This window comes from Maniola jurtina, chromosome 13 (assembly GCF_905333055.1).
Source record: "Maniola jurtina chromosome 13, ilManJurt1.1, whole genome shotgun sequence".
NCBI classification, from domain to species: domain Eukaryota; kingdom Metazoa; phylum Arthropoda; class Insecta; order Lepidoptera; family Nymphalidae; genus Maniola; species Maniola jurtina.
In genome coordinates this window covers 6,195,929-6,214,338 of record NC_060041.1, presented here as the reverse complement: position 1 = coordinate 6,214,338, position 18,410 = coordinate 6,195,929, and the positions used below count along the sequence as shown (strand labels likewise).

Sequence of the window (18,410 nt, the reverse complement as noted above, 5' to 3'; positions counted from 1 at the left end):
GTACTATCACTCGTGTAATTCGTTTGACACATTGTAGTATGGACAAATAGACCTGATAACCTAGCATTCAGTATACAATAAATGACTAGCCCTAAGTGGCTTAAGTCTAAACCCAAGCTTGAGTGTTGCCTTCCCTCTGAGCACGAGCGATTTCCCCGCGCAAGAGTCGCTCGTGTGTAGCCGCGGCGCGTAACTCCGCCTCACGGTTCGCGAGCTCCTCCATTTGCTCCTTCTGTAGGCGCAAGCCGTTGAGTTGCGATTGAAGCGCATTTATCATTGAGTATTGCTTGCCAGTTAAACTCTGCCTCACGGCTCACAAGCTCTTCCATTTGCCCTATCTGTACGCGTAAGCCGTTAAGAAGCGCATTTATTATTCATCTTGCAAGTTATCCGTACTATCACTTGTGTAATTCGTTTGACACATTGCAGTATGGACAAATAGACCCGATAACCTAGCATTCAGTATACAATAAATGACTAGCCCTAAGTGGCTTAAGTCTAAACCCAAGCTTGAGTGTTGCCTTCCCTCTGAGCGCGAGCGATTTCCCCGCGCAAGAGTCGCTCGTGTGTAGCCGCGGCGCGTAACTCCGCCTCACGGTTCGCGAGCTCCTCCATTTGCTCCTTCTGTAGGCGTAAGCCGTTGAGTTGCGATTGCAGCGCAGTTATCGTCGAGTATTGCGTGTTTTTCAACTGAAATCAAGAATATAATTTTAAGTTTCTTTCTAGGTTTTTTGACGCTGTACAAGAAGGTTAAGCTACATTGTTAATACCCACACATAGTATGTGAATTAATCAATGATTTTAGTTTCCGCGTTTCCCCGTCTTTCATTATAGTAACTTTAATACCAACCTGTGTCTCTCGCTCCCTAGCGCGCACTTCCTGATGGAAGCTGTCCATTTGTTGCAGAATTTCCTCCCGTTCCAGAACATTCGCCTTCTGCAGTTGAATGTTGGCTTCTAGTTTATCTTCTACTTGCCTCTTGAGGGTGTCTATAACTTCTTTCATAAGGATGCTACGGGCTTCGCGTTCCTTTGCCCACAGCTGAAATTTTATAACACAATTTACTAAGGTGAAAGCAGTGAAATAAAACACGTCCTGATCGATGCTAATACTATAAAAGCAAAAGTATGTCTGTCTGCTAGCTTTTCATGGTCCATCTGCATAACCAATTTGGATACAATTCGGTACAGAGATAGCTTGCGTACCGGAGTCGGACTTCTCGTCCTGGAACATCAAAGAGTTCTCACGGAATTTTAAAAACCTAAACCCTTTTTTACAAGGTCGTGGGCTCCATCTATTTTATACTAGCTGATGGCCGCGACTTCGTTCGCGTGGATGTAGGTTTTTTAAAATTCCCGTGGGAACTCTTTGTTTTTCCGGGATAAAAAGTAGCCTATGTGCTAATCCAGGGTATAATCTATCTCCATTCTAAATTTCAGCCCAATCCGTCCAGTAGTTTTTGCGTGAAGGAGTAACAAACATACACACACACACATACAAACTTACTCCTTTATAATATTAGTGTGATAGAGAGAACTTGCATCACAGACACAGGTACTTTTAGCCCAGAAAATCAAAGTTCCCATGATGAAGACATGATGTTTCCTAAGATCATTTCTCAGTATCTCCTGTGATTTTGGATATCCCCATATTGGGGACTGTCTGGGGCACTTCTTTTGGCTTTTGCTGGTATTACAAGTCAGAAGTAGATGCTCTTAACGATTCAAATGTACTCGTAAAAGTCTAATTGAATAAAAATATTTTGAATTTTGAATGGATTCAGTATAAGATCTCACCTTGTCTTGTTTCTCATTTATTTGTCTCGCTTCGCCGTCGTACATCGTTTCGATATTCTTTTGTCTCTGCCGCTCTCTTTCTCTGTGCTCTTCTAGCGCACGTAACGCCTCGTCCAATACTCGTTTGTGATTGGCGCATTTCTCGCGATCGGATTCGTATTCCTGAAAATGTATCACATATTAAAAATACCAGTGTTTGTTTGTCTGTTTGTTTCTCCTTCAACCAGACTGCAATGCAGCAATGTATCGACCAGTTTTTTTTTGCACTGATAGAGTTAAAGATTTAGAGAGTAACAAAAGCCATTTTTATGCAGAACACCAAATACGCACTGCTAAATAACAAAAAAGTACGCAGAATTCCGCATGTCATAGAACTACGCGAAATACCAAATCGCTATGATATTTAAAAAAAACCAAGCTTTTTAAACTAAATTAAACTATCACACTAATATTATAAAGGCGAAAGTTTGTATGTGTGTATGTGTGTGTGTGTGTGTGCGTGTGTGTGTGTGTATGTTTGTTACTCCTTCACGCAAAAACTACTGGATGGATTTGGCTGAAATTCGGAATGGAGATAGATAATATCCTGGATTAGCACATAGGCTACTTTTTATCCCGGAAAACCAAAGAGTTCCCATGGGATTTCGAAAAACCTAGATCCACGCGGACGAAGTCGCGGGCGTCAGCTAGTAAAATATAATTGTCACAATTACATTATGCAGTACAATTTAAGTAGTCATAATATTATAGAAGAACACATTGCTTAACACATTTTCAAACATATCAACTTTGGCATTTTGCGAGTTTGGTGTTGTGCTTATTTGGTATTTTTGTAATCTTTCACTAACGCAGAACGCCACAATTTTAATTTTGGTATTTTTAGTTTTTGGCGTAGCGCGTCCGAACGACATAGGTGTGCTTTGTAAAACTTGTTTTATTAATTAAAAAAAATATTACCTTTAATACACTCTTTCGAATCCTATCTAACATTTTAAGTTCCAGTTCAATCTCATTTAACACAGATATAACTTTTCTTTTCAGTTTATACTTGTGAAGGCCCATGTTGATTATTTGTGCGTCTCTTTCTGCCACAAGCTTCAGATGTTCCCTCTCCCTTTCACTTGATAGAAGTTGTAGTTCTTGCAAGATTAGTCTTTCTTTCTCTTCTTGCTTTCGAAGTTTTTTGACTATTGTTTCCTTTTCGCTCAATTCTGCTATTTGACCTTCTAAGCTGCTTCGAAGTTCCTATAAGAAATTATAATCCATAATCATTATCAATACTAATACAATAAATACGAAAGTAAGGAAAGTGTGTCTGTCTCTTACCTTTTCATGGCTCAACTACTGAACCAATTTTGACGAAATTGGGCACTGAGTTAGCTGGTATCCTGGAAAAAGAAGTAAGTACATACTTTCATTTGAAGTTCCTTTTCCCTCAGTCTCTCTTCTTCGATAAGTATCTGTCGACGCAACGCCTCGTCTCTCTCTTGCAGAACTTTCCTCGTATCTTCTTCTTCTTTCTTCTTTTGCATCTCTTTCTCTACTATTTGTTCCATCCTATAAATACGTAAAATAATAAAATCATTATTTTAAGATTTCTTTAGTATTTATTGGTTATTCTATTCATGGCGCAGAGGTTGAACATGCGGAATGCTAAGACAATATCAACACCTCTTTTAATAGAATCTAATAGAATATATAGAATCTAATCTAAATATGTCTACAATAAACGTAATTTATTGTTTAGGACTTGGCCAAGCCACATTAAATTTTAAAAGTGTTCAGACTCTTTCACAATCATTGAAAATGTTGGAATGTGCGAGAGAGAAGGAAACTTCGCTAATATAACAGCGCCTTAAGAAGGGTCTCTCCGTCACTCGCTCCATACAAACGTAGTACGTCTCTCATTGGAATACTAACCAATCATATTCAATGGAATTTTGTAGAAACGTTCTGGGAACTAATATCTATGCCTGTGGTTTTCCAGATTTCCGTTAAAATATTCGGTTTCAAAGTTACGCTGTCTTAAAAATTCACATACAAATCTTTGAGGCCCTGTAATTTTAAAACTACATATTTTTAGAAAAATCTAAAACACCACAGCCACAGATATTAGTTTCTAGAATATGTCTGCAAAATTTCATGAACTTTGGTTGCTTAATATTCAAATGAAATTGGGACTACGATTGTATGGAGTAAGTGACGGCGAGAGCCCTGTTAAGCTACCAACAGATGAAAATAGACAAATCTGTTCAGGCTTACCAAGCCGATTTTAGCTTTCCATTAGCTATATACGAGCTGGCAGCCCGTAGCTCCGGCTGTCGCAACCTCCACGCGTGGTATAACTTCAGTTCAGCCTCTTGTTTCCTCATCTGCTCCTCTTTCTCCACGATGCCTTGGTTGATCGCTTGCAGGGTCGATGTTGGGACTTTGTTGAGATATGATCTGTTCAAAAGATTATTTCGATAATATTAAGTGCTTTAGACTATCGTGAGTGTAATCCATTTTAAGTATAGAATGTAACGGCTATACTGTTCTAGTTGATGTAAGAGTTGTTGTTAAGAATAAGCTTGACTAGTTTCAAACCCATCCAAGGTCTTTTTCTCTGCCCAAACAGGGCAGTCTCAACCGCGACGCGCAGCAAGCAGAGACCCTATGAAAATGGACCCCGGATTGGATAGAAACTAGTTGGACTTACATTGACCAAATACTTGAGTATAGCCGTTACATTCTATACTTAAGATACATTAGTGCTTGTTCGCGTTTGACAATTGATACCTGAGACTCTCACAAACAAATCTTAGGGCTGGGAAAACTTAATAAGAAGGGTTTAGAGTTTAGACCATAGACTGCCACATTTCCCAGTGTGGTTTGGAAAAGCTTCACACACCTATCAGAACATTATGGCATGCAGGTTTCCTTACGATGTTTTCCATCACAGTTAAAGCACGTGATAAATAATTAATTTGCTTAAAACGCACATAACTCAGAAAAGTTAGAGGTGCATGCTCGCGATCAAACCTCTAACCTCCCAAGTAGGAGGCGGATGCCCTTTCTCATTCTCAGAAGAGAAACTAAATATCAAAATCGACACAATTTTCGAAAATTTTATTGAAGACACACACAGCAAGGAGCAATGAAAAGAATGAACTATGAAAAAGGATAACTTTTATTTGGTCTACATAACAAAGATGTGTTATACCCATTTTTGTAGAACTTTGGCTGTGCGGCCAAAGCTTTGAGCTCCTGTTGGTATTGCATGTTCTCTTGGAATAACATCAGTTCCAGTTTTTTGCGCCTCTCTTCCAGTTGTCTGTAAAGGATGAAACATGAAAGTTACATACACTTTTTCAATTTGATGATTTCATAAACCTTTAAAAAGGGTTTAAAGTAAGTTTTTTGTGTACAGTGACACAACTAGAGTGAAATCTGATGTATTAAAAATATCTGATGTCCAATAAAGCGGCTTAAAAATTTCAATATAAGTAATGTTAAAGTTTTTTCCCTCTTTAAGTAGAACAATAAATCTAAATGTACTAAACTTCATCTAGATAGGTCTTACTCGAGGTTGATTGTCTCCTCTGCCATATTAGATATTTGTAACCTTGTTGCCTTACACAGCAGTAATTATTAAAATTCAGAGTCAGGGACAGTTAAAAAAATAAAACATTTACGCATTTTGATTATGATATAAACAAATAAGTAATTCAAAAAGTTTAAAAACCTGACTGTGATTAGCAGTGCATCATGTCTGGGTGTTTATTAAATGAACAAGAAATATGTAGATATCTACATAACTTTCAGGTTGTGTGATTTATTCAATGGAGCTTATGGCTGTAAAATAGTTAAGAAAACATCTGGATTTCGTTCGGAAGACCTATTTGGTGATTTGGTGATACAGTTCACAATTTTATTTTCATTTTCAACCATAATTTTTCTATTTTATGGTTGGTTTTTTTTGGTTTTATCAAAACAAAACCTATTGTATAATAATAGCATGGTTTAGACAAATTAATAGACACTTTATTGATTAACATTCATTTATCCGTTGGCATGCTTCAAAGGTATGAAATATCCCACATAATACACAGATAGTTGTAGAAAACATAGCCCTGTCTTTGCTATCACAGAGTTAGGTAGAAAACACTTACGCAGCCCTTATCTTCTTTTCACTCAATAATTCTGCTTCTTTATTAGCCCTTTCATAGTAGCCCTCTGTGGTCCACTGCTCATGATGCCTTGACTTGTTGGTGTTAACCTCAAAGTAGCTGGCCACTTTCTTAAGCTCTTCTGCACGTCTGAGCTCATTGTCGCGCTTTTGGGCCGCTATAGCTTGGAGCTGCCATTGGGGTCTGTTGTGTGACATGTTCTGAAATTAAATTTAATATTTTTATTTCTACCAACCATCTGTGGCTTCGCTCTTGTGGGAATTTCAAAAATCTGACTTTACCCTTTATTTACATAATAAAGAGAACCTCTATATAAAATGTCAGCTTTTAGGACCAAGGGTTTGGGCTGAGCAAGATGAGTCAGATATGTGGAGTCAGGACTGTTGTTATAGGTAATATATTTAGATTTTAAATTAATGATATTTTAGACTTTAGTATGTTCTAAATTAAATACTTAAATAATAATTAATAATTTTGCAAAGTAGGAGGAACACTGTCAGTTTCAAGAATTGAACTTTAAATGTCAAAATTGTCTTCCAACATTTAAATACCTAGCTATAAAGTTTTAAATAAATAATTTAATGATAAGAAATTCTTACATACCTTAACTTTTATGTATCAGCTCAGGCTATCAACTGAATTTACTAAGAATACTATCACAATGTGACTCACTAAAATCTTAATCTAAAAATGAGTAATATTTTGTAAAATCGATCACTAACCTCGGTTGACTGCACACGGTAAGGCCTTTACCAATTCTGGAGCCACATTTACCTACTTCCGCGCATTACATGATTGCTCATAACAACGCGTGGGCTACAACGACACTGAATTGGTCAGCATGAGGTCAGGCAAGTAATTAAATTACATTGAGAGCATTTCCTCACATCAGTTATTGCTCTCAGACACGCAGTTGAACAATTTTGAGCACTTGCACGAACATTTATTGATAAAAATTAAGCGTTGCAAAATGATTTTCAAAAGTTTCTGTCTTGCTGCCACAACATTTTAAAACCAAACCAAACGTCAAAAATGTCGAAAACCGACAGTTCAAGTTGCCTAGCAACCGCGTCTTTTTTGTTTTTAAAATCCTTCATCGTGTAGGCAAAAGTTAGTGAGCATACAGCCTCGTATGTCATTCATATAGCCCACGTACACAAAATAACTTCTCATGCGCCATTTTAACTGGGTTCACATTTAAAATAAGGACTAAAATAGTACTTTTGACACACATAAAGTTAAAATGGAGCGTGAAAACTCATTTTTTACGCATTTTGATTACAACCATATTCAATAAATTAATCAGTCTGCTTGCGTCCATCGCTGGACATAGGCCTTCCCGAGAGCGCGCCACCACACGATCCTCCGCCTTCTTCATCCACCTACTTCCCGCTATCTTCATAAGGTCGTCAGTCCAGCGGGTTGGAGGTCATCCCACACTGCGCTTGCTGATATGCAGTGTCCACTCCAGAACACGTCTGCCCCAGCGGCCATCAGTTTTGCGGCAGACATGGCCTGCCCACTGCCACTTCAGCTGGCCAATTCATTGTGCCATACGTATACCACAAATAAACTACAACCATACTATAGAACAAATAAATTAAATAGGTACCCATAATGATACCTACTTGCAGATAAGACTAATTAATTTTTATTTTAACGAAAGAAATAACGAAATGCCTGACAAAAATTTATAAGTAAATCAGGAAATCAATATTGCTATTTTTATATTACAGACGCAAAAACACTGTAATGTAAGTCACTTATAATAATATAATGGTTATATACTACAATGGTATTACGTTTGAGAGTAAAGGCGAGGCATATTAATATCTCAAAAATTATTGATTTTCGAAGATCTATGCCATAGGTTCTATAATCTCCAAAATATTGGACCCAATCGGGCGACTGCTCACTGGTAACGGTGCAGATGGTCAAAGGTCATCTAAAATAATAGCAATGACCGATAAAGGTTGCTGAACACGTCAAGTTAAATGGTTTGAGCATGGACGTTTGAGTTGGTAACTCTAAAAAAGTATTATGGAGTCGAGATTCGCAGCTTATTCTATTATTCTACGTAGGTCGTAGGTATTATTATCTTTTTATCTCTTGTAAGGTCTCAGGTCTGTAGGGAGCTAAGCCTATAAAACAAAGCGATTACATATTTTGGTAGGTTTCAATGATAGAAAAACAGCCTTTACCTAGGTACTCTCCTAGTACTGGTAGAGTTTTTTTTACTGGTAGAGTAGAGATTTGAATTACAAATACTCGATACATTACACCAAGATGTTACAAGTCAATCTCCAGCTTAATGCTTCCTTTTTCCTTTTGAGATACGGAACCCCAATAAAAAGGCCAAGTGCAAATCAGACTCGCGCACCGCGGGTTCCGTACTCGGGTATTTTGTCCGATATTTTGCATTATAAATCAGAAACTATTACTACCCATTACCCAACTCGATATAATTATCTTACTTCGAAAATTGAAACACATTTTTTTTTAAATGATGAACCACAAATTCACGGTTTTCGGATTTATTCCTTTACTTGTGCTTTAAGATCTACCTACCGGCCAATTCTAGGTCAACGGAAAGTACCCTATAGGTTTTCTTGACAGATACGACACACGGACAGACGGACAGACAGACAGACAGACAGAAAACAAAGTGATCCTATAAGGGTCCCGTTTTTCCTTTTGAGGTACGGAACCTTAATAATAAGCATAGCTGAGCTATAATACATAAAATTCTAGAACGAAGTCGTAAGGGTATTATCATAGCGAGAGGTAAGAGCCCTTCATTTTGTGTATCTAATACACATTTCTTCACAGTTTAAAAGCTGGAAAGCTCTTGTTTTCATTGAAGCGTCCGCAGGCTTACGGCCTTCAAGGTGATAGCGGGTCACATTCCGGCGTGGGGAGTGGGACGGAGGTATGCTCTTTCTCGTTTTCACGTTACTATGGTAGCCGTAGAAATGTTGCCCGGTGCAGGAAATTTATACCAAAATGATAATTAATATAAAATTAGATACTCTAAGTAGAGCTTCCAGAGTATTTTAAATTTATTAATTACTTAATTTTATTGTTAGACGTGAGCGAGCAGTATTATTGTAGAAAATCTTTACCTCATTAATTTGGTTATATTTTCATGCCTTGAAGCGAGGGTGCAGAGCTCAAAAGAAAAGAATAATTCATAAACTCAATTAAGCCACATAGTTAAAATATTAATTTAATAAATAGACTAGAGTATGCGCGCGACTTCATCCGCGTGGATTTAGGTTTTTAATGATGCCGTGGGAACTATTTGATTTTCCGCGATAAAAAGTTGCCTATTTCAATTACATGAACGCAAGCTGCCTCGGTGCCAAACTTCATACAAATCGGTTAAGCGGATGGGTCCTTAGGAAGCCCGTGGTAACTCTTTGATTTTCTGGCATAAAAAGTAGCCTATGTCCATCCCCGGGATATAAGCTAACTCTGTACTAAACTTCGTCAGAATTGGTTAAACTGTGTAAAGCCGTGAGAAGGTAGCAGACAGACGTACACTTTCGCATTTATATTATTGTAGTATGGATTATGCCCACAAAATTAATCAAACAAAGTAGAATAACGATTTTAGTAAAAAAAACTAGGTTAACAGATTTGGAAATTTGGCACAGGGATTGTTTGCAACCTGGAAACGGAAACAAATTTTTATCTTCGAAATTAAGGAGTTCCCATGAGATTTCTAGAAAACCTTAGGAAAACTACATGGACGTAGGCGTGGGTATCATTTTCACTCTATATACCATGCTAAATCCAATATTGAGTTAAATATCTAATTCTAGGTATTATTGGAGCGTCATTTCTCTACAAGTTAAAGTTAAACAGCTCGACACTGTAAATAATTCTACCATTATTGCAGTAGTTTTGTTTTATTAGGTTAACATGATTATAACCTGGCAGCACCGGTCGCCGACAGTCAGTTGACGAGTCGAGCGCTGGCTGCGTCTGCGCATGCTAACATGCCTTCCAGAGTGCATTCCAAATTCAAACAATCATTCAATTCATAGACCAATGGCACTGACTATTCTACTATATTGCCTTGTGTTTAATACTTAACTATGTGTGATTGAGTGTTTTACCTAAAGAAAAGTGTTGCACCTGTAATTTTATCAAAGTTGTGTCTATGTAAAGTGGCTACGATTGGTATTTTTTGTTTATCCGTCCGAGTGTAACAACCGTGTTTGAAACCAAGAAATGGGTTTATAATTGGCCCAAATCGAAGGCTGGGATGGTAAGATATACATGTATCTACTATTATAGCTGCGAGGTTTCTTTTCCGTATAAAAAGTTCCATCTGTTCTAAAGCAAATATGAATAAAATCATACAAGTTTGTATTTGAGGTTTGTTCGTTACCTTATACCTTTATGAGGTTATTACCTTATATTAACACATATACAATAAAAATAGATACTCATGGACACAGCATTTAAAGAATTTCAATTTTCAGTTATGACGACTTTTAATTACTTAATCGCTCACAGTTTAAGATGAACCTATGAAAGTTAATCAAGCAAGTAGAAAGTTGTTTAAGATAGCGTAGGGTATAGAATTCATCAAATGAAATCCATCTAATCGGTAATCAAAATATGAAAGGAGTGATTTATAAGCGAGATCGTATTTGAGCTTGCACACATACAAACGGTGCCGTCTTGTTAAAGACATCAACGCGCTTCACTGTATTTTTTCATGACTTCACTTTGTAGAGCTATAGGATGGGTAGAATATAATATTTTATAGCGGACATGATTTGTTCACTAATAAGATAAGGCTAGCTTTTAGTTATATCGCAGCCTTTTCAATTACAAAATATATATAAAATATTACAAATGACTCTACCATTTTAATATATCAAGCCAAAAACCTATAAGGCAGGTTTTTATGATATAGTAGGAAAATTTAAAATATTTTTTTTTTTAATTCTATACAAGATACAGTAATTATACGTTAACTTACTACTGTATAATATGGTATATTGTACTTACTAGGCATTACAAATATTAAGAAAATCATCGGAAATTTGATTTAGGATTATATTTACGTATGTTCGTATTTTTCGTGATTCTTATAGTTTGTTAGTTTTCGTATTTAACCGAAATTTAAGCGAAAATCACCTATACCTAAGTACTTTGCCGTAGTTTTTAGGAATACTTGGTAAATAAACCTGCGCTCATATTAAAGACATCAACGCGCTCGCTGCTGTAGTCTAGTCTATACTGTTCGCGATAATATACCTTATATTATAATATTATAATGCGTAATATTTAATAACTATAATTTTAATAGCTATCAGGTCCACTTTAAAAATGGGTTATCCGTTTTTTTATCAAACCAAATACTTACCTATCATAATATAGGAGGCACAGGTAGGTACCTATAGGTACGAGGAAAAATATATTTTATCGTAATTATACCTTACCTCGCCTTGGATTCGCACGTTAAACTATTCTATTTAATATGGATAGTGTGAATCTGTTAAAATACAATAAACCTTCCTCGTCAATTGTTCGCAATGATCAAACTAAGTAATCAGGTAAGTTAGTACCTAGTTAGGACTTTTTACCGAATCAGAGCTTTTAGAGTCGACAGATGAGGTATAAATCCAGTATAAAAACTCTTCAAAAGCAATCATAATCATATTACTGCCTGACGATTAATTTAATTTCCATTTTATCTTTTCAATTTCGCTTACAAATCGGCACGGCAATCGAGAATGAATTAACACGTTCGGAGAGGCATGAAAATTGCAATCAACCTACTTAAAGCTTTAAAGAATACAGCCAAAGAAAAGAGAATATTTAAGAAGGTGATATCCATACTAATCCATACTTCCATACTTAATATCATAAATGCGAAAGTGTGTCTGTCTGGCTGTCTATCTGTCTGCTACGTTTTCGCGGCCCAACCTCTGAAACGATTTTAATGAAAGGTACAGACTTGGGGTCCATCCCAGGGAAGGACATTGGTTACTTTTTATCCCGGAAAAGCAAAAAGTTCCTACAGGATTTAAAAAAACCGAAATCCACACGGGCGAAGCCGCGGGCGTCCTCTAGTGGATAATAAAGGCAATATTTTAATATACAAAGACCACAAAATGATGCACAATTTTTTTGTGTCAATTTCGTAGGTACATTTCTATTGCAATGAAAAAATATTTTTGTTTCAAAAATGTAATTTACGAAATTTGTTATTTGATAGCGAACCTAAACATATTATTTAAAAATATTTACTCGTCTGGCTATCTAGTTCATCCACTTCTCCAGTCTTGTGAATAAGTAGACGCCTATTTCACTTAGAAAGTCTCCTTTATCTATTTTTCAAACTTTGATGACTTGTTCAAAGGATAACAAACAAGTTGCAGGGAGCAGATGGATTCAAGTGGCGTAAAGCCATGAGGTATGGATGTCTCTACAAGAAACTTATGTCCAGCTGTGGACGTCTGTCGGGTGATGATCATGGTGATGGCCTGTTCAAATAATACATGTCATGTAATCTCGTTTCTAATTTAATAAATTATCTGCCATGGACTATTAAAATAGCAACTAGGTATAACGTGTACCAATAAAAACATGGTTAAGCCATAGACACCAAGTCTTATTGGAATATCTAGGAAGCAATAAAATAACATAAACTGTGATCTACCAATAAAATTACAATTTGATCCACCATCAAACACCAAAACAATTATGCTCTTATAGGTAGCGGTATATAACATTGCATTTTATAAACATGTAAATAAACCCTGAAGGCATACAGTAGCCAGTCAGGTGGTTGTAGATATTCAAATTCCATCCATGTGTTAGCCATTACCGACACGAGACCTATCGTGTGGTGCCTAATCAATCACTATTAGTCTGTAGGTACCTATTTAGTAGGTATTGTTTTCGTTGTTTAAGAGGGGTGTTCACGTAAGCGACAAGTCGTTGGTAGATAGAGCCGAAAATAGTGCTGTTTCCACAGATGAAGGAAATACGTTATCTGTGCAGGTCGCCCTTTCTCTCTAACCCCACTTCATCCCAAGAGAGGCCGGGTGAATGAATTTTGATTGAGACACAAGATTTTTAGGCAAAAACGGCAAAGTGAAAATTCAAATTGACGTTTGGAATAACGCTTATTTTTCCCAATAGAAAAGAACTTTATCGTAGGTACCTACTGTAAAAATAACAATGGTGCTAATTCGGTTGTACAAAAATTTCCAAACTAAACTGACAGGTTAAAATGTAGTGTCATACTTTTTCGTATAGAGCATTGTAAAAAAATGGCACTACTTTCAGACATTTCTGCTTAGGTATGTACATAAAAACAATGATATTTTAAAACCATACCTATCTCAAAACGATACATTAAGATAACTTAGAAAGTAGCTGAAAGAGAAAAGTGCCCTGCAATGAACACAACTCTGCACCTTGTCTACCTATATAAAGTTTAAATAATGTAAAGTTTAGCACTTCGAATTTCATGTGTTTTCATTTTAATTATTCGATTTAAAATGGAAAGGAATGATTTGGGTAATTAATTAAGGATGTAATAGCTATAATTATTAAAAAAATTTAAATCATACGTTACTTTTTTATGAAAACAACAGAATTGCCTCGGCTTCGTTATGCAAATGTAACCAATCAGATATCCGAATTTAATAATAATTTGAATGCTAAATGATAATTATCTCTACTTTTATTACCGGTACAAGCTAATAGCCTTATTATTTTTAGATTCCAACCGATAAAAATCATTTAAGCGGTTATAATTTAATACATCTGATGCTTAAAATATCGAGATAGACGAGTGCCTTTTTATGTTTTCCAATCATTGAGCTTTAAGCTGATTTAAAAAATATCGACAGTGGCGCCGATTCTGTTCATTCTGCATCTTTTTTAACCCCCGACCCAAAAAGAGGGGTGTTATAAGTTTGACATGTGTATCTGTGTGTCTGTGTATCTGTGTATCTGTGTATCTGTCTGTGGCATCGTAGCGCCTAAATGAATGAACCGATTTTAATTTAGTTTTTTTTTGTTTGAAAGGTGGCTTGATCGAGAGTGTTCTTAGCTATAATCTAAAAAAATTGGTTCAGCCGTTTAAGAGTTATCAGCTCTTTTCTAGTTTTCTTGTAGAAAAGAAGGTTAGACAACCGTTAGGTTCATAATATTATGTCAATAGACAAATGTCAAGCTGTCAAGATGGACGTTGCCTAAATATTTCATACATAATTATTTATTTCTTGGATGAAGGATTATAATTTATTTGAAAATGATGTTTTGGAAAACTCAGATACTTTGGATCGTCGGGGGTGTTATAAATTTTTAATTTACACTTGTTTAAAATATTGTTAATATTTGAAGATGACGGAACATAAATTTTACATTTAAATCTTGGATGAATAAATACTCAGGATGGTATGCTCCGAAAAGTCAAATGAAGCAGGGGAACTGTCAGTTGATGAGTATGTGTGCGTTATGGAATGATACCATTCACATATGAAAATTTGCCTATTTTCCTATTTTTCCCTATTTTTCCCTTTCACGATGATTATTTAAAATGAGATCTCATTAGATTAGTCTTTATTATGATAGTTACAAATCGATGGATGTTCGATGCTAGAAAATAATAATTTATCGATTGCAACGTATTAAAATTTACCTACTCTGTTTTTACATAATTTTGATTAATTACAGTATAGGGCCTCTGGCCTTATTGAAAATCTCTGCTTAACAGGGTGCCCATCACCATGTTTACTATATAATCGTATCCTGACAGTTAAAAATAAAAAAGTTAAAAAGTCAAATGTAAAAACGCAATATATTCACTAAAAATATTTAATAATAATCCAAGTATGTACCAGTTAGCGATTTTATTTAGCGTATCTCGCAGGATAGTAGACTATTCACTACTTTTGGTGTTATACACCGGGCAAGTTTACATCCCTATATCGTAGATCTCTTACCAAATTACACAAAGCGGCTCTTGGGTAGCGGTTTTTTTTTCTCTAAGCCAAATTCAAAGTTATTTATTCAAAATGGGTTCATATTTTATTTGTCTTGTGTTTTCTGACATTTATGACCTTAAAAAATACCTAAATAAAGATAAATATTCTAGCTATCCGTATAGCGTCCCATCTTTGACCACATCACGCGTGACGAGTCCTCCGTTCGTCGCTAAGGTTGTTTTGGTGGGTGCCTACTACCTATCATGGACTAGCTATAACTAAATAATATTATTAATGTAGTAAGATTTTGATTACCTATTTATTTATTTCTTTATTGCACACACAAACATATACATTTACAAAAAACATAGAAGACAACATGGTAAGTACGTTGGACAGATAAAAACGTATGTTTTTATCTGTCCAACGTACGTACACCAATTACGTAGGTACCTAGGTAATTCATGATAAATTTGGCATGCAGCTATTATGACGGAGACTGGTATATTAAATGTACTACAATTTAGTAATAAGTTTTGTTTTAGTTAAATTTCAATATCAATTTAAAATCTTTTAATTAACAAAACAGCCTTTTTCGCTTAGTTATATTATGATTGTCATCAAAAATAAAATATAAATTTGTCTAAATATAATAAAAAAAAAATTGCTCATTTTTAGGCAAAATTACCCCATTTATTTTCTGACAACCCTAGACTTCAATTTGAAGTTGTGTAATTTGCACAGCACGATTACGATACGATTTAAAATTAAATTATTTCATTGAAGTGTCAAACAAAAAAATATAATCACTACGTTGTGTCAAATGCGTATCGGAAGGTGTTAAGTGGCCAGTTTCGTAGAATTTATGTTGAGTTTGTGTGCGTGACGTGTAATTACAGAGATTTGGTCGATAGTGGGTCGATAGTTGTGCTTCCTTCGTTTGTACGGCGGGGTCACCGGTTGATTTAAATACTCAAAATTTTAGTGAATGCTACAAATTTAAATAGGTTTATCATACCTACATTTTTATCTTCACAATATACTTGGAACTAACTTCTAGCTGATGTGCACGATTTTATCTACGTGGATTAGTCTTTTGAAAAGTCCGTAGCCTATGTCACTCTCCAGATCTTTAACTATATAGGAGATCTTTAGGTACCTACAACATTAAAAAATCACGTCGATTCGTTGCTTATTTACGCTGTGATTGCAGGCCAAACCAATAAACCAACACACTTTCGCACATACAATAGATGTAGTGAATCTGTATATTTTTGTCATTTAGTAACTCTATCGCAGTATTTGCCTTTCCTCTCTTTTATCTTACCTTAACGCTTGATCAATGGCTTCCTTTTAGCAGCTAAAGCGTCTGATTTTTACCCGACTAACTACGGCAAGGTTTTAAGAGCAGCAGTCGGGTTTTAGTTTTGAACTTTATCTTTTATAGAGAAGCTTTAGTTGCTACTAGCTGTGCCCGCGACTTCGTTCGCGTGGAATAGTGACTTTTCGGGGCGCGAGGCGTGTAGTACGTATTCTGTACGTTAAAAATGTTCGTCGTGATTCTTTAAATTGACATAACTTTTTTATTTATGAACCGATTGATATGAAATAAACACTAAATGTTAAGTGAAGCTTACTACAATATATTAGTGAAAACCGTATCTAAATCGAATAAGCCGTTTCTGATATTAGCGTGCACAAACACACAGACAAACAGACAAAAAAAAAATTAATTACAAAATTCAAAATTCAAAATTCAAAATGTTTTTATTCAATTAGACTTTTACAAGTTCTTTCGAATCGTCAAAAGCATCTACCACTGGTTCGGAATGCCTTTCCTACCGAGAAGAACCAGCAAGAAACTCGGCGGTTGCTCTTTTCAATGATTTGATATACAATATTATGCCATGTATACAAGCAATTGAAGTCCTGCGCATTGCTGGAGCGAATCGAAGTTCAAATCCACGCTTTTTTATCATTTACATAATCTTCGATAGTATAATATGCTTTTCTCAGGAGCATATTTTTAATAGATTTTTTGAACCTGTGTAAAGGCAAGTCCAAAATTGACTGAGGAATTTTGTTATAGAAGATTATACCCATTCCCACAAATGACTTTTGGACCTTCCTGAGACGGAGCGTAGGAGTCGCAAGCCTGTTACGGTGTCTAGTCAGCCTGTTGTGTAGATCGCCAACCTTCTTGTAACTAAGAATATTTTGTCTTACAAAAATTATGTTGTTGTAAATATATTGAGAGGCTACGGTAAGGATACCTATTTCCTTAAATTTTTCTCGAAGTGAATCGCGTGGTTTTAAGTTATAAATTGCGCGTATTGCCCTTTTTTGTAATACAAAAATTCTCCCAATATCTGCCGCTCTACCCCATATTAAGATTCCATAAGACATAATACTATGAAAATAAGCAAAATATACTATCTTTGCGGTCTCCACGTCAGTTAATTGTCGAATCTTTCTAACCGCGTAAGCAGCAGAGCTTAGTTTGCCAGCAAGAGTTGATATATGGGTGCCCCATTGCAGCTTCGCATCTAAGGTTATCCCCAAAAATGTAGTAGTCTCTTCTATTTCCAAAATATCATTATTTATCATTAAATTAATGTTACTTGTGTTCTTAGTATTGGGCAGTGCGAATTCAATACACTTAGTTTTTTTTGCATTTAAAAGTAGATTATTTACAGTAAACCAGTGAGTTACCTGAGATATGGCACCATTTATATCGTCAAAATTGTCCTTATTTCTATCGACTTTAAAAATCAAAGACGTATCGTCAGCAAATAGTACGATATCGCAAATATTTTGGACTACATATGGTAAATCGTTTATGTATACTAAGAACATGAAAGGACCTAGAATAGAGCCTTGAGGAACACCCATTAGTGAGGCTGATCCGGATGACTTCACATCATTCACACATACTGTTTGAATACGATCACTAAGATAGGACGCAATGAGACCAAGCGCAGTGTCTTTGATTCCATAGTGGCTCAATTTAACTAAAAGAGTCTCGTGCTCAACGCAATCAAATGCCTTGGATAAATCACAGAAAATACCAATGGCATTCTGTGACCCCTCCCACGCATTGAATATATGCTTTAACAGCATTGCGGCCGCGTCGGTTGTTGATCGACCTTTAGTGAAGCCATACTGTTCAGAATGGAGTAGCTTATTTAAATTGAAATGCTGAAGCAGTTGGTTGAGCATGATTTTCTCAAATATCTTGCTCAGTGTTGGCAAAATTGAAATTGGCCTGTAATTGTTTGGGTCACTTTTGCTACCCGATTTAAAAAGAGGTATCAATTTACTACATTTCATGAGATCTGGAAAAGCGCCTGTATCCACAGACTCATTAAAAATTAAGGCTAGATATGGTGCAATAATATCAATAATATTGTTAATTATTTTTACTGATATTCCCCACAGATCTCCGGTTTTTTTGCTTTGTAAAGATTTGAACACTTTAACA

At 35.8% G+C, this 18,410-nt stretch overlaps 2 protein-coding genes and 1 long non-coding RNA gene across 6 annotated transcripts in view; 2 read left to right on the top strand and 1 right to left on the bottom strand.

Annotated features, from left to right (window-relative positions):
* LOC123871404 overlaps window positions 1-18,410 on the top strand; it is a 383,067-nt gene that overhangs the window by 24,308 nt on the left and 340,349 nt on the right. The gene's annotated exons all lie outside the window — the stretch shown is intronic.
* On the bottom strand, window positions 23-6,962 carry LOC123871376 (trichoplein keratin filament-binding protein-like). 3 transcript variants are annotated; one of them, XM_045915156.1, is made up of 9 exons: window positions 6,689-6,962; window positions 5,949-6,166; window positions 5,000-5,110; window positions 4,060-4,242; window positions 3,210-3,354; window positions 2,755-3,042; window positions 1,798-1,959; window positions 851-1,042; window positions 23-690 (listed from the first exon to the last, which is right to left on the bottom strand). In XM_045915156.1, the coding sequence occupies exons 2-9, from the start codon at window positions 6,161-6,163 to the stop codon at window positions 499-501; spliced, it is 1,488 nt and encodes a 495-aa protein (XP_045771112.1). In that variant the 5' UTR covers window positions 6,164-6,166; window positions 6,689-6,962; the 3' UTR covers window positions 23-498. The 3 variants fall into 3 exon arrangements, with proteins under 3 accessions (XP_045771112.1, XP_045771114.1, XP_045771113.1); XM_045915158.1 differs by having other exon boundaries at window positions 6,570-6,693; XM_045915157.1 differs by having other exon boundaries at window positions 6,566-6,690.
* The window catches only part of LOC123871359 (tetratricopeptide repeat protein 28), an 81,980-nt gene continuing 73,506 nt past the window's right edge, over window positions 9,937-18,410 (top strand). For both annotated transcript variants that reach the window (XM_045915122.1, XM_045915121.1), the window contains exon 1: window positions 9,937-10,239. The gene's annotated coding sequence lies outside the window, so the exon portion shown is untranslated. The remainder of the gene's footprint in view (window positions 10,240-18,410) is intronic.